The sequence below is a fragment of the Chanodichthys erythropterus genome, chromosome 17 (assembly GCF_024489055.1).
Source record: "Chanodichthys erythropterus isolate Z2021 chromosome 17, ASM2448905v1, whole genome shotgun sequence".
NCBI lineage: Eukaryota > Metazoa > Chordata > Actinopteri > Cypriniformes > Xenocyprididae > Chanodichthys > Chanodichthys erythropterus.
Genome location: NC_090237.1, coordinates 40,631,276 through 40,654,628, shown reverse-complemented (window position 1 = coordinate 40,654,628; position 23,353 = coordinate 40,631,276). Strand labels below are relative to the sequence as shown.

The 23,353-nt window shown below is 41.3% G+C and overlaps 1 protein-coding gene and 1 pseudogene across 1 annotated transcript; both read right to left on the bottom strand.

Annotated features, from left to right (window-relative positions):
* Positions 1-478: 478 nt before the first annotated feature.
* Positions 479-22,882, bottom strand: LOC137004891 (SH2B adapter protein 2). Its single transcript, XM_067365574.1, has 9 exons — positions 22,804-22,882; positions 16,790-17,684; positions 6,856-6,957; positions 6,618-6,709; positions 5,148-5,248; positions 4,809-4,967; positions 1,706-1,911; positions 1,401-1,572; positions 479-951 (listed from the first exon to the last, which is right to left on the bottom strand). The coding sequence occupies exons 2-9, from the start codon at positions 17,651-17,653 to the stop codon at positions 671-673; spliced, it is 1,977 nt and encodes a 658-aa protein (XP_067221675.1). The 5' UTR covers positions 17,654-17,684; positions 22,804-22,882; the 3' UTR covers positions 479-670.
* LOC137005158 (putative nuclease HARBI1) lies at positions 10,834-13,361 on the bottom strand (annotated as a pseudogene).
* Positions 22,883-23,353: the final 471 nt, after the last annotated feature.

Here is a 23,353-nt window from a genome sequence, read left to right as displayed (position 1 = left end):
TTTTGAGCTGAAACTTCACACACACATTCTGGAGACACCAGAGACTTATATTAAATCTTGTGAAAGAGGCATTATAGGTCCCTTTTAAAGAAATTAATACTTTTATTCAGCCAGGACACATTAAATTAATCAAAAGTGACAGTAAAGACATTTATAATGTTACAAAAGCCTTATATTTCTAATAAATGCTGTTCTTTTGAACTTTCTATTCATCAGTTAATCCTGAAAGGAAATTGTGCACAACTGTTTTCAACATTGATAATAATAATAAATGTTTCTTGAGCAGCAAATCATCATATTAGAATGATTTCTCATGTGACACTGAAGACTGGAGTAATGATGCTGAAAATTCAGCTTTGATCACTGGATATAAATTATAGTTTTCAATATATTCACATCGAAAACAGCTGTTTTAAATTGTAATAATATTTCACAATTTTTAATCTATTTTTGATCAAATAAATACAGCACTGGTGAGCAGAAGAGACCTTCTAAAAACATTAAAAAGTCTCACTGACCCCAAACTTCTGATGGCCAGTGTACATACATGAGGTGTATTATCAGCTCTGAACATGGTAAATCACAGACTCAGAGCTCGTTCTGACACGTGTTTGTGGTAATAACGGAGGAGAGTGTCTGATGGAGCAGTAAAAACACTGGACTCTCAGCGTCAGTAGAAGGAGTACTGGTTCTCCACAGCTCTAGTCCGCCGCGTGCCGTCGCTGTCGTGGTAGTCTTCGTTAGCGGCGGCAGGTTCCAGCAGCCTCTCGGCACTGTTGCTGCGGCTGTGGAGGCCTCCTGCGGCCGGCTGGGCCATCGGCGACGAGGACGAGCTGGACGACAGCGCCGCGTCTGACGGAGCGCCGGACAGCTGATGTGTCGACTGGGGCGGTTCTGCCCGACAGACAGCGGTGTCCCGCGGGGGGGCTGGGACATGAGGAGCCGCCGCATCTGTGCACACACACAGACGAAGAGTCAGATCAAACCGCAGAAAGAGCCACAGTCAATGTGAGCTTCAGGAAAGAGTGCTATTAATGCATTTCAAAATAGACAGTGACAAAGTGTATGCATGCATTTGAAACATTTTCTGAACTATATGTAAAAGATAGAGTTTTAGAAATTTTCCTAAAAGTTTTCCTAAATATAAAAGAATAGCAGAGTTCACTGCAAAACTATAATGATAACAACACAGGGAAACAATATGAACGATAAAAACATTGACAGCCAATCAATATCCATCCATGTAAAAGAAAATTTTGCATAATAGGTCCCCTTTAAAACAGGATGGATTATCAGCTGGAAATAAATCGCTCTGAAAGTGACTCCAACAATATCGTTTCTCCGTGCTATTATCGTTTAGTACATATAGGCATCTCTTTCCAGAGGGTTCTGATGGGCACCTGTGGGCGAGCGCTGGACCTGTACGAATGAGCGCAGTGTGATGTCGGTGGAGCCGCCGGACTCCAGAGGGATGGGGTGCGCGTGGAAGTGCCGCAGCATGTCGGCCACCGTCTGGAACCACAGGTGATGCACGTGACACTGACCGCTGTCATTCACAGACAACCGCAGGTGCTGCCAAACACACCACACACACACACACAGAAACATCAATATCATCACCACATAACCAATTAATGACTCCAAATAATTAACCAATCAATGATTTATAACAAATTATACTGTCTGCTACCCCGTGAAGGCTCACCTTGGCTTTGCCCTGGAAGTTGAAGGTGAGGACGTATTCTCCAGGACGCGTCTCGCTCTGACGGATCACAAACAAACCGTGACTGCGCGCACCACCGGCGAGAACGAGCTGGGCCGCTCGCACCCGCGACAGGGTCCCGTGGAACCATGGGTAACCCGCCAAACTGGCATCTCCTTCCACATCCCTCGGCGTTTCACCTGGACTTCCTAAATGGCAGAAGCAATGCGAGTGTGTGTGTTTCAACCATCATGCTGCCACGTGTTTTTAGACCAAAGACAAAGGTCAGCTTGCCACTGCCCCCCTAAACCTGCTGGTCTTAAAGGTGCAGTGAGCGATTTTTGAAAAACACTGTTGAAAGTGGATCAGACTGAGTAACACAACAAACTTAGTAGCCAATCAGCAGTAGGGGGCGTGTCCACTTATGATGGGGGAGGAGAGAGTGAACCAATCAGCAGTAGGGGCGTGTCTATTCATGACGGGGGAGGAGAGAGTGAACCAATCAGCAGTAGGGGCGTGTCTATTCATGACGGGGGAGGATAGAGTGAACCAATCAGCAGTAGGGGCGTGTCCACTCATGATGAGGGAGGACAGAGTGAACCAATCAGCAGTAGGGGCGTGTCCACTCATGATGAGGGAGGAGAGAGAGTGAACCAATCAGCAGTAGGGGCGTGTCCACTCATGATGAGGGAGGAGAGAGAGTGAACCAATCAGCAGTAGGGGCGTGTCCACTCATGATGAGGGAGGAGTGAACCAATCAGCAGTAGGGGCGTGTCCACTCATGATGAGGGAGGACAGAGTGAACCAATCAGCAGTAGGGGCGTGTCCACTCATGATGAGGGAGGATAGAGTGAACCAATCAGCAGTAGGGGCGTGTCCACTCATGATGAGGGAGGAGAGAGTGAACCAATCAGAAGTAGGGGCGTGTCCACTCATGATGAGGGAGGATAGAGTGAACCAATCAGCAGTAGGGGCATGTCCACTCATGATGGGGGAGGATAGAGTGAACCAATCAGCAGTAGGGGCGTGTCCACTCATGATGGGGGAGGATAGAGTGAACCAATCAGCAGTAGGGGGCGTGTCCACTTATGATGGGGGAGGAGAGAGTGAACCAATCAGCAGTAGGGGCGTGTCTATTCACGATGATGGAGGAGAGAGTGAACCAATCAGCAGTAGGGGCGTGTCTATTCACGATGATGGAGGAGAGAGTGAACCAATCAGCAGTAGGGGCGTGTCTATTCATGACGGGGGAGGATAGAGTGAACCAATCAGCAGTAGGGGCGTGTCCACTCATGATGAGGGAGGACAGAGTGAACCAATCAGCAGTAGGGGCGTGTCCACTCATGATGAGGGAGGAGAGAGAGTGAACCAATCAGCAGTAGGGGCGTGTCCACTCATGATGAGGGAGGATAGAGTGAACCAATCAGCAGTAGGGGCGTGTCCACTCATGATGAGGGAGGATAGAGTGAACCAATCAGCAGTAGGGGCGTGTCCACTCATGATGAGGGAGGAGAGAGTGAACCAATCAGCAGTAGGGGCGTGTCCACTCATGATGGGGGAGGATAGAGTGAACCAATCAGCAGTAGGGGGCATGTCCACTCATGATGGGGAGGAGAGAGTGAGCCAATCAGCAGTAGGGGCGTGTCCACTCATGATGAGGGAGGAGAGAGTGAACCAATCAGCAGTAGGGGCGTGTCCACTCATGATGAGGGAGGACAGAGTGAACCAATCAGCAGTAGGGGCGTGTCCACTCATGATGAGGGAGGAGAGAGAGTGAACCAATCAGCAGTAGGGGCGTGTCCACTCATGATGAGGGAGGATAGAGTGAACCAATCAGCAGTAGGGGCGTGTCCACTCATGATGAGGGAGGAGTGAACCAATCAGCAGTAGGGGCGTGTTCACTCATGATGAGGGAGGACAGAGTGAACCAATCAGCAGTAGGGGCGTGTCCACTCATGATGAGGGAGGATAGAGTGAACCAATCAGCAGTAGGGGCGTGTCCACTCATGATGAGGGAGGAGAGAGTGAACCAATCAGAAGTAGGGGCGTGTCCACTCATGATGAGGGAGGACAGAGTGAACCAATCAGCAGTAGGGGCGTGTCCACTCATGATGAGGGAGGAGAGAGTGAACCAATCAGCAGTAGGGGCGTGTCCACTCATGATGGGGGAGGATAGAGTGAACCAATCAGCAGTAGGGGGCATGTCCACTCATGATGAGGGAGGAGAGAGTGAACCAATCAGCAGTAGGGGCGTGTCCACTCATGATGAGGGAGGAGAGAGTGAACCAATCAGCAGTAGGGGCGTGTCCACTCATGATGGGGGAGGATAGAGTGAACCAATCAGCAGTAGGGGCATGTCCACTCATGATGAGGGAGGACAGAGTGAACCAATCAGCAGTAGGGGCGTGTCCACTCATGATGAGGGAGGACAGAGTGAACCAATCAGCAGTAGGGGCGTGTCCACTCATGATGAGGGAGGAGAGAGTGAACCAATCAGCAGTAGGGGCGTGTCCACTCATGATGAGGGAGGAGAGAGTGAACCAATCAGCAGTAGGGGCGTGTTCACTCATGATGAGGGAGGAGAGAGTGAACCAATCAGCAGTAGGGGGCGTGTCCACTCATGATGAGGGAGGAAAGAGAGAGCCAATCAGCAGTAGGGAGCACTTCTGCTAGACACTCTTGCATAACGTGTTTGTGCATTTTGGGGGCGGAGCAATGAAGGGATGGGCGTGTTTGCTTGGGTTGATTTTAAATAACAGTCTTCAACAATGATTCTGATAAATCACATACTGCACCTTTAAAGCAGGAACCACTAGTTATCAAACCACTAATTCAGATATTCCAAAAAAGCTATATTTTCATGTAGTGATATTTGCATGAGGTTACTGATGATATTTCTCCACTCTAGCCGCTCACAGACTGTGTGTACTGCTCTCTAACTAGTAGGTCCTGTGTTTGGAGTTACTTTTGCTACAGTAAACAGTGTGAAGTCTGTATTTCTTTTAAAGAATCCTTTGAGAAACATCATCCGAATGAGTCTTAACAAGTGAAAGTGAATCACTGAATCAAATCTCTGTTCAGTGGACTCAACTGGTTGGCACTGTACCTGATGCCGGTGTGTCTGTGTTCTGGGCCTCTGGGGACTGCAGGAATCGCTCTAGCGGCACATGTGAGGGGTGCTGGGTGATGGGCAGCTCCTGGCAGTAAGCAGCAGTCAACTGATCCACAGCAACAGAGCACAACCGCTCAGAGCCCCGATGAGAACCTGAACAACACATCCAGAACATGAACACAACTCCCTCTGAGCTTAAGAGCACACAAGAGAAACAGAGCGAACTCATCAGACAGATGGAGTCAGTGTAACAGCTTCTGTCAGGCCTGATGACAGAACACCTCTGAGCTGTATTATAGATTCAGGCTGAGCAGACGTGGCATCATGGCATACCGTCACATAGCAGCTCGCAGCTGCAGGAGGACACCAGCGTGAAGTCTTTGGGTGGCTGGACGAGAGCACACGACGCCAGCTCAATGTCATCGCCGCTGTCCCTGAAACACACAGAGAGTCTTCAACAAGAGGCACTTTCCACTAAATCTTCTTCAGAGTGTTTCATCTCTTAAAACATTTATCTGATGTCCTGGAATAAAGAGTTTATGATGTATTTCAAGCGCAGAACCTATTGTTACTTATTATTGTATTTAAATTAGACTTCAAATGCCGTTTGAATGAGTTCCCTACTGAAAAATCCAGCATAAACAAGCACAAATTCCTGCTGGTCCAGGCTAGTTTGTGCTGTTTGTTCAATAGCAGGGGTTATGAGAAGAGCTCTTTCAATGGGACAGTTAAAGATTTAGTTCACTTTACAATGAAAATTACCCCAAGTTTTACTCACCCTTAAGCCATCCTAGGTGTATACGACTTTCTTCTTTCTGATGAACACAATCTGAGATTTATTAATATCCTGATGCATCCAAGCTTTATAATGGCACTGCCATTATAAATGGGAAAAAACGAGTATGAAGCTGAAGAAATCAATCATAAATATACTCCACACGGCTCTGAGGGGTTAATAAAGGCCTTCTGAAGCAAAGTGATGCGTTTGTGTAAGAAAAATATCCATATTTAATAAGTTTAGAAGTAAAATTTCTAGCTTCCACCAGACAGCCTGCCATATTCAACTTATGAAGAAAGTGTAACGCCTCTTGCAGTTCAAAATGCTTACTCTACTTCCTAAGCCTTTGTTATTCCACTTACAAAAAAGCGTAATTGTGCGTCAGTGTTATATGGATATTTTTCTTTATTTTTCTTAAGGCCTTTACTAACCCCCCAGAGCTGTGTGGAGTATGTTTATGATGGATGGATGCACTTTCTTGAGCTTCAAACTCGTTGTCTCCGTTTACTGCCATTATAAAGCTTGGACGCATCAGGATAGTTTTTAATATACTCAGTTCATCAGAAAGAAGAAAGTCATATACACCTAGGTGACTTGAGGGTGAGTAAACTTGAGCTAATTTTCATTTTAAAGTGAACTAATCCTTAAATAACAACTTGATAAAGAAAATTCAAACAAACTTCAACATCATTTGAACATGTACCATATAAAAGAAATAAAGCCAAACAAGTTTATAATGAATGAACATGCTGAAAATGTTGTTGGAGTTGTTTAAGCATCCTCTGGTGAGATATCATTGGCTGTGTGGCTGTAGTTGTGCTGTCAGCTCGTTGTCACGATCAGTCAGTGTGTGTCTTGTTTTAGCTTGTGATTGTGTCTTGTGATTCGGATGAACTCTGGAAATATATTCCCTTTAAATACAGAATTTCTTAGAGTGAGAAAGTAAGAGGCAAGCCCAAAATAAAGACATCCATTTTAGCACTGAAGGTGTGTCAGGACAGTCTCAGCAGAGGATGGCTGTTTACCCAGGGTCTATACAGTCCTGGATGTCTGCGACCCACGAGTTCTTCTGCAACGAGTCGATGGTTTCCAAAATGTACTCAGCACCATTTTCTACCTGCAACCCACAAGACAACACCACAGTGTGATCTAGATCCAGTAGGCACCATTCTTGCCTCTACCAGAGATCAGTTTTATATATATGATATGTAAATGAGAGTATGAGATGATGGACTATCTAGAATAAGATACGGGTGATGGTACCTTGAGCACAAACGTGTTGTCTTTGTCGGGCATCTCTAGAGGCATGGTGGTCCTCACCTCCACAATAGCAGACAGAGGGACGCTCACTTTGGGTTTAGATGACTACAAGCATAAATCAACACAATCAATGCCATTCCAACACACACATACACTGCCAATATTTTCACTGGCCCTGCCACAAATATGATATATGCCCATTTTAACAACATCTTTTTGTATGTAAGGAACAAGTTTCTATTTTTCACTAAATGTTACATTTACAAAAAAAAACTCAATGTTTTTTTCACACTTTTGCTGAATAAATGAAAAAAAGGAAAAGTGAAGTGAAGCTGATGCACCAAGACTAACACCGTATCCTAAACAGACGCAATGTGATCAAAGGCATTTTTTCCACATTAATCAGAGTTTTTATCCTAACCAACCAGTTTGAATATCATTTTGCTTGACCTTTACAGCCGTACTGAAAGTGAGAATGGATAATTCAACTCAGATGTTGAAAATAAATTAAAGGAAACAGGAACAAACAAGTGTATTCTATGATAAAGATTTTTTCAATCACTTAGTGTGTATTTTCAATAACGTTAATAGGATGTAATATTTATGAATTTATGTACTTATCCATTTGATTCCAGAGAGACTCCGCCCACATGCTCACTTGATTGGCTGTGGCTTTTGATTGATTTCGTTGCGTCTCGTAGTCGAGCCGTGTCTGATGTGGACGGACACACCAGACGTGACACGACTACGAGACTACTGCTGTCACTGAAATCTGATCGCAGCACTTCTAGTTAGGAACTCATCTATGTTAGCCAGGTACATAACTTTTCCATGGTAATATATTTATATCTGTACAATTCCACAACAATATCCAAAACACATATACATGTGCTGGTCATATAATTAGAATATCATCAAAAAGTTGATTTATTTCACTAATTCCATTCAAAAAGTGAAACTTGTATATTATATTCATTCATTACACACAGACTGATAAATTTCAAATGTTTATTTCTTTTAATTTTGATAATTATAACTGACAACTAAGGAAAATCCCAAATTCAGTATCTCATAAAATTCAAATATTGTGAAAAGGTTCAATATTGAAGACACCTGGTGCCACACTCTAATCAGCTAATTAACTCAAAACACCTGCAAAGGCCTTTAAATGGTCTCTCAGTCTAGTTCTGTAGGCTACACCATCATGGGGAAGACTGCTGACTTGACAGTTGTCCAAAAGACAACCATTGACACCTTGCACAAGCAGGGCAAGACACAAAAGGTCATTGCAAAAGAGGCTGGCTGTTCACAGAGCTCTGTGTCCAAGCACATTAATAGAGAGGCGAAGGGAAGGAAAAGATGTGGTAGAAAAAAAGTGTACAAGCAATAGGAATAACTGCACCCTGGAGAGGATTGTGAAACAAAACCCATTCAAAAATGTGGGGGAGATTCACAAAGAGTGGACTACAGCTGGAGTCAGTGCTTCAAGAACCACCACGCACAGACGTATGCAAGACATGGGTTTCAGCTGTCGCATTCCTTGTGTCAAGCCACTCTTGAACAACAGACAGCGTCAGAAGCGTCTAAAGACAAAAAGGACTGGACTGCTGCTGAGTGGTCCAAAGTTATGTTCTCTGATGAAAGTAAATTTTGCATTTCCTTTGGAAATCAGGGTCCCAGAGTCTGGAGGAAGAGAGGAGAGGCACACAATCCACGTTGCTTGAGGTCCAGTGTAAAGTTTCCACAGTCAGTGATGGTTTGGGCTGTCATGTCATCTGCTGGTGTTGGTCCACTGTGTTTTCTGAGGTCCAAGGTCAACGCAGCCGTATACCAGCCCTGCGTTCCAATGTCCATACTATCCATCCTAAATAGTATGTGAGATTAAAATAAGTGTGTCCCAAAGCGTAGTATGTTGAAAAGAGTATGCCAAAAGTCCCCGGATGGTCTACTATTTCCTGCAGATTTTCGTGGTGTGGATCAATTGATGCGTCCCAATGTCCATACTATCCATCCTAAATAGTATGTGAGATTACAAAAAGTGTGTCCCAAAGCATAGTATGTTGAAAAGTTTATGCCAAAATTCCCCGGATGATGTACTATTTCCGGTAGATTTTCGAAGTGTTGATCCGTGCACACTTTATCGGCTCATGTTGCCCATAATCTCTTGCGTTTGGGGGAGGAGTTTAAGATCCATAAGGTGAACAAACATGACGGACGAACGTGTTAACAATGTGAATGTGTCATCATCAGCGTTTAAATGTAAAAGTGCATACATTTATAAAGCAAATAGCCTAATTTATTGTCATTTGTCACTGTTGTGCTAATATTAGGCCTAATTAAAATACGTCTTATATTTTGTAGGGTCAGATGAACACACTGAACATCTAATTACTTGGCGAACTACCAATGATGCCGTTTTCACGGGCAAGAGAAACGCTGCTATAAATGGATTCGAGTGAGTAATGACCTTAGATTGATATGTTGCATTTTATGTGGATCTATGGTTAGGATAGGCAGGATATATAATTAGAATCAACATTGCTTAATGCAATGGTCAAATCGCGAAGGCTGTGATGTAATTAAATAAATAAAACTTTCCGCGTCAGTGAGTTTGTTTGTTTGCGCATGGCAAAGAAAGTATACATTAAACTCAAATGTAGCAGAGAAACTAGCATTGCTTCTCATTGCAAGTGTTATATGTTGTGTCAGTGAAATTATGTTAAATAAATCGTATCAGGCTAACGTTAACGATATTTAACATGTTAAATGAGCCTACATGGTATGGCTATAACCTGGTAAAACAAAAACCTGGGGAAAATCAAACCAATCATTGTAGAATAATTATAGCCATTCAAGTCATCTGGTAAAAAAAAAATCATTTTTTCCCCATTAAAAAAAAAAAATCATCGCAATGTCCGTTTTTTTTCTATATTGTGCAGCCCTAATTTATCTCTTTTGTCTGTCCTTAAGAACTTTTATAGAGCAGAGCAATCTGCAGGGAAAAGTGTCTGCTGCATGGGTAAAAAAGAAATGGGAGAACCTTAAGCAGAAGTACAAAGTAAGTTTTTTTTTGTTTGTTTGCTTGTTTACTTGTATTTGTGATTGTGAACGACTTTATTTTCATGCTATTCATTTATTTAGTTTGCTTGTTACTTGATTGTTACAGGACCTTAAGTGTCCACAGACAGGGGTCAGCACAGAGGGTGGGGAATCTACAGCAGCCTCCTGGAAGTGGTATGGGGTGATGGATGCTGCATTAGGGTGTAAGCCGTCCATCACCCCACCACTGCTCATCCAGACTGGCAGCAAGGATATTGTCAATAGTTCCTCATCCTCTGTTGCTGGCCCATCTAATTTGGCACCAACAAACAGGAAGAGAAGAAGCGAAGGGGACCTTTTGACATACCTCAAGGAGATGGAAGAAAGAGAGGCAAAGAGAGAGGAAAGAAGAACAAGAGAGTTGGAAGAGAGAGAGAGACAAGACGATATGAAGAGACAAAACAGAGAGAGGAAGAAGCCAGGAGGAGAGAGGACAAGTTCAGGGTAAGAATGCTGAGGAGAGAGGAGATGAGGGATGAAGAAATGAGACGGAGGGATGCAGAGATGAGGAGAGAAGTTGCAGCAAGAGAGGAGAGGTTCCTCAGTTTAATGGAAGTCCTTGCCAAAACACTTTCCAAAAATGATTGATTTATTATGATTTTATGTTTTTTTTTTTTTATGGTTTTATACATTATGTATTGTTTTTTTATTATTTATTGACTTTTTCACCTTGTTTTTGCTATGAAGTAGTGCTGATGCTGATAAAGCACACAACAAAGTACTTTAAAGAAGTATCTCAGCATTTAAGTTAATCTGTCTGAAAATAAACAATTTAACAGCTAAATATTTGCGGTTTTATGTGGTGTGCTTAACAGTTTATTTATATATATATATATATATATATATATATCAGACATTACGTCTTGGGGTTCTGCATTATCTTCAATCATCTTCGTCATCATCTTCAATTATGTCACCATTGGCAAAGCACATGTTGTGAAGGATGACACAGCATGTCACAACAGTGGGTACAAAGTTGGGGTTCACCTCCAGAGCTTTGAAAAAATTGACCTCCAGCGTGCTTTTAGCATGCCAAAAGCCCGCTCAACAACACACCTGGCCTTGGAGTGATGCCTGTTGTAGTGAGCTTCAACAGGGGTAGCAACAGGCTCTCGATAGGGGCTCATGATGCATATGGGTGAAGTCAGGCAGGGATACCCCCCATCTCCTAGGATGCACCGACCCTCAGGTGGGTACAGTTGTTTGCAATAGATTGCACTGTGTTTCAGGACCCTTGCGTCGTGCACAGAACCAGCGAAGCCTACGCAGATATCCAAGAATTTTCCTTGCCTGGAACTGTACTGAAAAGAACAGTTTCCTGTTGAAGTAACAGGCAGCGTCGACCGATGGGGGCTTTATACGTATGTGGCACCCATCAATGGCTCCAACTGCCACACTGAAAACAGGAGGGCCTGCCAGCCTGGCAAATCCTGCACCCACCTCCTCTAGCTCTTCACCTTGAGGAAGCCAAACTACTTTTCTTAGGAGGCCAAAGACAGCCTCACTGACCTTGTGCACGAGCCTGTGGACTGTGGTTCGAGGAATGTTGAAGGCTGAAGCAACCACCCTGTAGGATGCAGCATGGGCCAGCCAGTAGATGAACAATAGCACCTCTATTTCTTTCGACCATCCCTGTTGAACCTCATAGGGATTGCATTTATTAGGTGCAGTATGGATGCCCTGCTGAGGCACAGATCAGGGCGGAGGTCAGACTCCCCATCAAAATACAGCCTCAGGATGGGGACTGTGGCATTAATTTGGCAATATGATGTAGGGTTTCCTCTCTACAAAACCACCGATAAACAATTTAGTGTCATGCAAGTCTCCTGTCTTTATTTTCAGCTGTACAATATGTATCTATAATATGCATGTATACATAATTAAGCTTAAAGAGATAGTTCACCCAAAAATGAAGATTCTGTCATAATTTACTCACTCTCAAGTTGTTCCAAACCTGTATACAAAAGAAGAATATTTGTAACCAAGCAGTAGGGGAAAAATTCTATGGCAGTAAATGGGGTGGAGAGATATCTTCTTTTGTGTTCAGGAAAACAAAGAAATGTATACAGGTTTGGAACAACTTGAGAGTGAGTAAATAATGACAGAATCTACATTTTTTGGTGAAATATGAATGGGGTGATGAACTGATAAATAAAATTTTCCTTGAGCTTTTGACATATAAGAGGTCAATCAAGCTGTCAGTTGAGAGCTGTAATAGTAAAAACGCAGTAAAAGAGAGCGTGATTTCAAATGGAAAGATGTTAGCCAGTCACAGCAGTGGGCGTTTCCACTGAAGTCTCACATCAGACACGCCCCTTAATACAGCCTTCAAACCAGAGGGCTAAAATCAGGGTATCAAAATTCCCTTTTATTTCTAAATTATAAACAACTTTTGATGTAAAAAGCATACTGATATTATAAGTGCACCCCAGGAAACATTATAAAACAATATAACAACGCAGTTCTTGACCCCTGTAGCGCCAACAGTGAAACTTTATCAGTTCTTTCTCAGATATTAACAATAACAAACAAACAACAATAATTATTAACAAAATATTTAATATAATATTGTTGGATAGTATAAATTAATTTTAAGCATGGTGAACTTATCACAGTTTAATATAAAAACGGATAGGCAAAATGCAAATGTTTGAAAGTTTGCCATGTCGGCTATTGCATACATACAGAATTGTGCAAAAACATCAGCACCGCTCTCCGCACATTACAGTTGTGAGCCGCAGATCAGCACCGACGTGCTCTTTCCTGTCTCGTCAATACACTGGTAAGCATTTGTAAAACAAATGTAATGAGCAATGTAGAGCACGGTGGGGATAAATAAAATGGCTAAATGTAATGTAGGAATGTTGATTGTCTGGATGATTGACAGCAGATGTAAGGACAAACGTAGGCTAATATACGACAAATAGGTCTGTTAAATTAAGACGCAATTTTATTACGTGGTAATGTGTCCCAAAACGTGCATACTATTCTGCTACCCACTCAAAAGTATGTACTTTTTTGTCATTGCTCCAAAAGGAGCCCCAACTAAGCATTGAGTGCTGTACATGCTCATACTTTTCATGTTCATACTTTTCAGTTGTCCAAGATTTCTAAAAATCCTTTCTTTTTATTGGTCTGAAGTAATATTCTTATTTTCTGAGATACTGAATTTGGGATTTTCCTTAGTTGTCAGTTATAATCATCAAAATTAAAAGAAATAAACATTTGAAATATATCAGTCTGTGTGTAATGAATGAATATAATATACAAGTTTCACTTTTTGAATGGAATTAGTGAAATAAATCAACTTTTTGATGATATTCTAATCATATGACCAGCACATGTACATGATGAACAAAACGCAGCAGGTCTGTCAACTGGCCCGAAACTCTCTCACGGGCCCGGGACATGCTTACGGTTACAACCAACCAACCAACCAACCATCACATCTAAAACTTCAAGGGTTTCTGCCCAACTGCCAGAAAAAGGATGTTGTTTTGTAAACACTGACTGAACTGGTGAAACTGGTGACTGGAGCGGAGCATGATCTGTATTCTCTGAGAACACACACATCACCAAAATTGAGGCGATCTCACTGACAGTCATTATATGCTTGATTTGTTTCTGAGCATTGTGAGCATTCATGAAGGCAGACAGCAGCTTGGCTCAGCTCAAACACAGACCCCATCCGTCTGTTTACATTGTAGTTAGAGAGGATACTTGCTCACCCTCTATTTTTACCCTGTCTTCAGTTTGTTCAGGAAGAGGAAGTCATTAGTGCTGTCTTGAGGGACAAAAATTGCTCTGAGACCAGCATCTCAAAATCTACTCTGAACCAAAACCAAGATGTGGAATGGGATTTTAAGAGGCCAGATCAAGGAAGTGTCTGACTCATTTTAATGCAGAAAACAGTGCTACTAACATATGTGTGGTTCATCTGTTCATTCATGAAGCCATCTTGTGTGTGATAGCAAGCTGGATTAACTCAGTGTGAGAAGAATAAACTCAACTATTAATAAATCATTACAACTGTCCTCATGCCAAGAATAATCAAGTGCCTCAGTCTTCAAGTAACGAACAGTTACCTGATGAATATCACCATCTCAGATGGTCTGCTCGCCGCCTCATGCATACTGCATCAAAACTGGAAAAGCACTTTTGCTAACATTACTCTGCTTCTGGCAGTACGAGGGTTCGCCATCAGCTCTTTTAGAGAAAAACTGTTCTCTACATTTTAAGTTCATCTTTGTGTTTGTTTTAATATCTTTCAAAGTTTGTTAATTCTTTTCACAGCAATCTACGACTGTGGTAATCCATGTCAGATAATCCCACACCTGAACAACACATAAGAACAGTCTATCGGACAGTCTTTTCCTGGTAAAGTGGACGGTTTAGTTAAAGCTCTGTCTACATGAGAATACCCTAAAACCAACCAATCCCTAAAGCAGTGCTTCTCACATTTATTAGGTGATGCTAAAATTGCTCAAACATCAGCTTCCCAAAATCAAAGGTTTTTTGGACTTACTAACTGAATGAATACGTTTGTTTTATAAATGTAAGTTTATTATAATGAAATAAAAATCCTGACAGTTACTCATTCTCATATCTCTGCAAACACATTTGGTGTTTTCATCAATGTTTGATGTGCATCATTCCAAGCCTTCTGAATTCATTTTAATTGCTTTATATGAAAAAACAAACAAAACGTAATCTAAGTTGTAATCACTCAAAATCATGCGCTCCCACATTCGAATCGGCCTCATGCATTTTAGAGAACTTCAGAGACAGGAATTCATAAAGGAGAAGAAGAAACTGCACACACAAACCTCATTGGTTCTCACATCTATCTTTAACACAGTATATTGGAATGTGAAAAGTGAACAAGATTTGAGAATGAGAACAATGAGAAGCACTGCATCACAGTATCTTTTCTTCAGCTCTTCTTCCATCTGTAAAGCCTTTCAGGAAATGCTGAGCTCATCACTGGAAATGAACTCCTGGCCTTACAGGACATTTACCAAACACGCTGCTCGAGTAAGGCTCGCAGTTTGCTTCATTAAGGACTGCGCTCACCCTGCTGAACACCTGTTTGTGACACTGCCGTCTGGCAGACGCTATGCTGCAGCAGACAACCAGACTGACGATCAGCTTCAAGCCAGACAACTTACCAGCCAGCAGTTCTTCATCTACACTTCATACATTTAGACACTACTTTTAGTATTTACCATTAGGTCTTACGCTTTTGCTTGTATTTATTATTCTGTTAACTTAATAGCATGTTACTTTTACTATGCCACTGCCCACCAGTTCTTTATTTACCTGTTATCTCAACCATTCTCATCTAAATTTCTGTTTCTTGAAGTCTAATATACGCCTGTACTGTCATTGTCTGAATCTGAGCCTTGTCACAAACACTTCGATGGCCAGTATACCCAAAGCGAATGACACTCTTGACTCACTACCCAAACCTAACCCTACCGCATCCCCAAACTCTAACTTTAGGTATAGAAGGCCGGGGTTTGAATGTGGAGGGAGATTAACCATTACGGACTCACTGAAGCTTGAGTCGCCATTGGCTAGTAATTCTTTTACTCGCAAGACTTTTTTAATGGAATGCAAGATCAATGCAGATGAAAAAATTCTACATAAATATAATATAAAATATACATTACAAACACTATTAAAGTCAAGTTTTGTAAACAGTCTATAATAGAATAAGGTCAAATAATCAAACTACAAACACAATATAAAAGATGCCAATTAAATACAGGGCTTTTCAGGTTTTTCAGGGAGATCTCACTGTGTTAGATGTAGATACAGAAATTGAATAATCAAATGTGAAATAGCAATGCATTGTCTTCACTGTATAAATTAAATATAAATGAATCCTTATTAAAGTTACAAAAGTTATTCAGTCAACAGCATTGAGTGATTTTTGCAGTGAGTCTGTTGTTTGATTAACCTTAAAAACACAGACAGCAGCAGGAATATTAGGCTGCTGTCACTTTAAGAGATTCAACTTCAACTTACGAAGAAAGTGTAAAACTCTCACAGTTCAAAAAGCTCACGCTACATCCTACACCTTCCCTTTTTATCTTTAGAGAAAGCTTTACTGACACGACGCCATTTTACACTTTCTTCGTAAGTTGAATACGGAAGGCGGTCTGGCGGAAGCTAGATATTTTACTTTTTAACATATTAAATATGGATATTTTTCTTACACAAATGGATGGGTGGATGTGGATGGATGCACTTTCTTCAGCTCATACTCATTGGTTTGGCTCACTGCCATTATATAGTTTGGATGCGTCAGGATATTTATTAATATAACTCCGATTGTGTTCATCAGAAACAAGAAAGTCATATGGCTTGATGGTGAGTAAAGCTTGGGGTAATTTTCATTTTAAAGTGAACTAATCCTTTAAGACATAACCAACTATGTTTACTAGGACACTCACCACGACGGGCATTTTGAAATAATGCCCACAGAAAAAATATTTTTTGCCTCTAACTTTATTACAGGCACCTAAAATCATACGATTTACTAGCCATTGGCTAATAAAAGACATTTTTTAGTCACTTCTCGTGAAATTTGGTTGCATATGTGATGCAACCAAAAAACTCAAAAAGTAACAATATCTGACAAAAAAAAAATGCCCACTTTGCCCATGCAAATAATAGATTAAGACCTAAGCTATATAAGAATGATCTGGTTTTTCTTCCTCTTATCCACATACTTATGTCACACATACTTGCATACTAATGTCACTCACACACACACACACACACACACACACACACACACACACATCAGAGCTTTATCAGAGCACTCGTCTACCTTTGGTGGAACGTAGAACTCAAGCTGAAACTTCTCTCCAGTGTCCATGTACGTGCCGGCCGTCTTCCTCAGCAGTAACCTGCATTTCTGCCACTGTGCCGCCCCCATACAGTTAGTGTCATCGGCCACCATGTATCTGAGTGCACCCTCCCTCTGGATCTCCAACAGTTCTGCCTTGTGCCCCTGAGAGGCCCGCGGTAGCCGTAGCTTCTGGCTCCAGTGTTCGGACCCTATGGACTCGGCTCCGTTGGTCCTCCTGGAGCTCCCCGAGGGGTCCGGTTCTGGAGAGGCCCTGCGGTGCCAGATCTCCTTCACCCCGTCCACCACGCTCAGACTCATGTTGCGCAGGGAAAAGCCCTTTTTGAAGCGTGCCTTGCGACGCCCCAGCGACACGTCTTCCGAACTTCTGGACTGGCTCACGGTTGCCATCTTGCGGGTGGGCGTTTGCTGTTCCTGTCCGCTGGCTCCACCCCCTCCGCTGTCCATGCTATCCAGAGATTCGCTCGAGGCCCCCACGTCTTTGCGCCGATGGTAGAGGTCGTGGCTGAAGGGCAACGTGCAACTCTGTATTCCCACAAAGGGCACGATGCTGTACTTAGGAGCGGAGGTGTCGCCCGGAGAGCCAAGACCTTGAACCTGGTCGAGGGCGGCAGAGAAGCAGGTCAAGAAATGCTGCGCAAAGTGTTGTGAAAAGTTGGCGTCAGCACCGGGCGAGTCGTAGCATGGGTTCTCGCTAATGAATCGCCGGAATTTGTAGGCAAAATCGGCTGCGGAAGCTCGTGCGTGCAGCTCACAGAACTCCTTCCAATCGGGCAGCGTGCAGGAGGAGTGCTCCGGGCTGATGGGAGCCCCGTCGCCGTTCATTACTAGGCCATGCCAATGCCACGGCAAACCGCTGAGACACAGACAGAGAGAAAAAGAGAGAGACAGGTCAGCAAATCAGAAAGTGTGAAGTTAAAGTCATTCAAACTGGCATGGCCTCTCAAGGCCCGGGTATACTTCATTTTCCCTGTTCCGCTCCGTCTCGAGCGCGCAAGCCTTTCAAAGTATATTTCTTTGGTTGTTAATGTGGAAAGATGCACAGTATATAACGGACTTTGTTTTCAAGCACTCAAGTCACTCGCTCATGCGCGATTGTACACGGACTGTCCAATATTTTAAACTGCGTGGACGATCCGCGGACCCTCCTGATGAAGAAAATCATGTCATGCGGACAGTGCGTGGACATGGACGGCCGAAGTATACTTTGGGCTTATGCCTATGGTGTTCATTGGCTGCCCGCGAACAACATCTACTTCGACCCTCAAACGTTGTAGCTGGTTTTGTGTACATGTAGAGAAGATGCTGTTTTCTGCTCTGAAAAAGCTAATTCTCTTTGTAAACACTTTTGGATGAGGATGTGAAGAGTCAGTGGTTAAAATTACCACAGCGTTACAACAGCAGAGCAACATTTTCATGATTGCTTCTCAAATCTGTGAGGTCTAAATGGGATTTACAAAATGCCATTATAGATAGGATTTATTTAGCCACTTTATTTGGACCGACCTGCTCCTCAGAATCACAGCCTTTAAGTAAAATTAATTACAATTAATGTAAGTCTGTCGTTCTTACAACTCTTGAGTAATGATAAAGGATGGAGCAAGATTTGTTTTACAAGCTTTAATGTTACATCAATCATTCATGTTAGTGCTCGGTTAACATTGGCGCTGTTATTGATACAGTTAATGATACAGTTCTCACATGTGCACCGCAATAAATTACAAATATACACATGGGTTTGTTGATGGACACACACTTGTTAATGCTGATGGTGAGGAATTACAGTTGCAACATCTCATAATATACGTCAAGCGTCTTGAGGTTTGGGTTGAATAACTAGCTCTTCCAATGTTTCTTCATTGGACTTGCGGTTGGATTGATATGATAAAATTGACTCCATTGTTACTGTCTTTACAGTGGTACAATCCCTGAGCTCCAGAAGCCTCTGAAGTTGTAAGTCGTGAAAAGGAGGGATTTAGAGAGACTGAAGCATCAGACAAGTCGTTTGAGAATCACTGAAAAATGTGGTGATGTGCAATGCATATTATGAGTAAATTAAAGCGTTTTTGGTAAACCAGTTATAGGAGGCCTCCTAAACTTTAATACCAGGTGGAACAGGGCCACAGCCATCGCACCCTTAGCCATCATTAGAGAAAAGCCATCACAAACACATGACCATCTTTACTATGAGGGGAATTTTCCATGCGAGCCCATTTATTGTTACATTTGTGTTTAGATCATAATTTACAACAGCAAGAGAATCATTTTTCATTACATTTTTGCAAGTAGTAGCACTGTTGTCATGGATTGTCATAGCATCAGTTAATATAGGTACACTAGTATAATGACACTTTTAAAATGCTTGATAAAAATGAACATCCATTGTGAATGAACCCTTAATATGACCATGATCATATAAACATAAGATCTATTATATCTGAACTGTATGACTGCCAATGCAGGACTGTATTACTGCACACATACACAAAACACATATTCTATCATCTTCGATGCTGAAATATACTTTTATGCAATATTTAAAACAACGACAACAACAACATCATGCCAAACCCACCGTACTGCAATGGCATCAATATCCAGACATTACCACACACCTCTTACACTACATTGAGTAAATGTTACAACATAAGGAAACACCAGAAAAAGAACATGAGATGTCAGCAGACTGAAGCTGGGTGGTTGACGTGACACAGCATTTTCACTGTCACACATGACAGTCTTGTCATCATTTAAAATACAGTAACATTTCTGTAAACTGCTTTGTTATTACATTTTTTTTTTTAAATTTTTGATTCAAATCTCAAAATTGTCCTATGGTGTGACTGTCTCAAGCATGGTTCGATAAAAGTGTACGATCTTGATACATTTTGTCACTGAAAATGATGTACTCCGGTGTGACACATCCTGATATTAAATCAGGCAATTCCACGGACAAATTTAATTATTTGAAGGTCATGTTACTGAAGCCCCTGTGAAGCCCATGACATGTGCACATGGTTAGTCTCAGAACTGCTCAACTTTTCAGGAAGCACTATAAAAGCGTTACGTTGTGTTGTCCATTGGTGTGACACCCCTAAATTATATTTAAAAATCTATGTTAAACTCCATAATCATGGAAAATTATCCGTGATTATGGAGTTTAACATAGATTTTTAATTAAAAAATGTGCAAATGTTAATGACAGGTTAGCTATGAATAGCAAGGTCATTAATTGACTCAAAGGGCTGAAACATCCTATGGTGTGACAGATAATGTCCGCCGGTGTGACAGTAAAGGAGGAAAAAGAGGTCACACCAGAGGACAAGGTCTCTTTAAGAAGCATTTTAAATAATTAAATAAGATTGTTCAACTCCTTTTTATTCTTTTTTTTTCTTCTTAAATGCAATAATTATATTGAATAAATTTTTTTCTGATGTTCTGCAGAAAATGTGTACTGTAATAAAGGGTCATGCAAATAAGCATAAAATGTGATACTACTCGTTTTTGAGAGAAAGAATTGAGGGAGAGGACATGGAAGTATAGGGAGAAAATGATCAGATCCACACAGAAGGGAAAAGATCCTAGAGAACGACACAAAGTAAATACAATTGAAATGATGCCTTAAAAAAGAGCAGCCATATACTTTAAAAAAATGTGATTTTTAAAAACATTGTTAATGATGTAACAAAATGAAATTTTGAAAGATTTTGGGGTGTTAAAGTTTCAAAGATCTGTTAAGGAGTCACCGCTTTTCTTTCTTCTTTGACACATTCAACATGAAATTAAAGTACTTTATTGTAATACCCCTCACTCTCTCTTTAATGCAATAACCACCACTTCTGTCATTTAGAGTGACATTATGACATATGGTGTTACACACATAAGGAACCGCAGATTTGTCTTCATCTCAAAATATCTTAAAACAACAGTTGAGTATTGCAGTAGAGGAGATATAATCATCACTCATCATAAATCGGTATAATTTTCAGCAGTTTTGAAAGGATGACAGTAAAGTTTGCCTCGTATTTATTGAAAATGTCCAACAAGTCGTAGGGAAAATATAATGTTTTTCATCATTTCATATTATTTTTATTGCCGTCACACCATATAGGACACATTTTTATGGTACAGTTCAGTAAAAATGTTCAAAAAACAGTGAAAGAACTGATCAAATTAGTGACCCCTCATATTTTCTGAAACATCATACTTCATAAACTACATAAATATATGTATTTTTTCTTCAAAAATGGTGTTTTACACCAATGCCAACTACCCAAGATTAACCATAGCATCTGCTCTCAATGTTTGAATGACATCTGTACATTTCTCATGCTAAATAAATACATATCCCTACTATTGTAATGAGTTTATGAGTTTGTAATGAGTGTGTTTCCAACTATGTGATTTATATATAGACAGTAGACACACAATCAGTTAAACAGTGAATGACTGTGTTGACACAGACACACAGCGGACAGTGTTTTTCAATCATAAAGCAGAGAATGACACTGACTGCAGACGCACACAGAGCCTCATCTGTCTAAAAATAAGAGCCATTCACATTAAGACACGCGTATTACACGGATATAGTGCAACACAACCAACACAGCAAAACAGGCCATGGAAAATGTCTTTATCTTCTTGAACTTTCATTCAAAATATTCACATTTAATTAAAGTCAAATAATTGAAAGAAACTTTATTTTGATGGTCCACTTACTGACTGTAAGTAAATCTGCAACTGCATGTCAGCTTATCTGCTAACCTGAACAATCTACTAATACATGCATTTGCTATTTACCATATTTGATGTGCACTATGTACGTTCGCTGATCCATCTATAGATGTGAATAAAAGCCTTAATTAAATATCTCTTCAGAAGACTTGAGTGTATATTGGTTTATTTGACCGTCTCTTCATGAGCGTTTTAAAGCATCATTAAGTAAAGTCGATTAAGTAAACAGACTGTCAGTGGAGGGACAGAAATCTCTCAGATTTCATTCAAATATAATCATCTGTGCTCTTAAGATGAACGAAAGTCTTATTGAGGGTGAGTAACTTACATCTGTGGGTGAACTATCTCTTTAACATCTCCAGATGATTTAAACTGCCTTATTATTGACCAAACCGAGGAAAAGAGCATTTCATCCATTAAACTACTTTATTGCTTATTTCTAAGTGTTCCTAATCAAGAAAGTGAGCCTAAACACACATATGAATGGAAAATATTCAATACTCTTAGGTTAGGGTTTTGTGAATTTTCTGAAAGAGGAGCTTGTGCACACATTCACGCTCATGTTTGACAGAAAACAAGTAATAGAAATGTTTACTTGATATTTAACTGTTGTTTAACTTTGAAAGCACTTTAGGAATAATATGACGAGGGACCTCAGATGCTGCTTTTTGTTTACATTGATTTTGTTGCTCAAAATTAAGATTTACACACAATTTATTTACAGAAATGACACAATTTCATTCACTCAACATATCTGTGTAATTCTCACACATAGAGAAACCACATTGTTTACTTATACTTGTAATAATTCATATACTTTCAATAATTCAATTCAACCAATTTTTTTTTTTTTTTTTTTTGTGAACTGTGTGTGTGTGCTGCAGTGTTTATGCATTATTTTATCATTTCAGGCTCTCTGTTATTGGGTGGGTGATGCATGATGCTGTGAATCCCTGTGAATGAAGCCGGTGCACGAGGCCTGAACCAATAACACACACACACACACACACACACTGGACCACCAGAACCAGCGACTGTGATCCATATTACGATTCAATCATCAGTTACTCCACATTAAAGCCTTTAAACGAACAGTAAACACTAGTAAATGCAGGTAAAGCAGCGCATGATGAATGAGTGCGGAGGGCGTTCATTCAGGACGCGTTTTTCTGGCGTTTTCGAACGCGTCCTGTGAACGCGCGGCTCCGGCGCGCTGAATCATCACACGCTTTCTTTCTCACCTCCGTTAAATGCGTCACTGCATCTGATGCCAGTGCTGTTAATCCAGATCCATCGACGGGGGTTTGTTGACGAGTCCAGCGCATCGCATCGCTTTATGATCCATCAGTGAGCAGTATAGAGACTGATACATGACGCGCGCGCATCTATTCTCCAGGCAATGCAGCTGCTCTTAAAGGGGAAGTGGCGCCTTTTCTGATTGGTCCATAAATGGGCCACGTCATGAAGTCATCGGTCACTATTGAGTGAAGGTGATTCAGAGCATCCTCCTCCTACTCTTCCTCCTCCATCAGGATGAAAACCCGCTGGGATCAGATCACACGAGTGGATATACTGCAGATGAGACACTGGAATACCATCTACTGTATGATCATGTAATACTGTAGTAGTAGAGGAATGTTATGCAGTGTGGATGTCAGTGGTGTCCAAGTCTTCTTGAAAATAAATGGGGTTAATACAGTTTTGTGTACAATGACTTTTGGCAAGTAGATCTGTTAAAATCACCCTCGATATCACGTCCAATTCATTAGACTTTCACTTCTTTAACTTTAG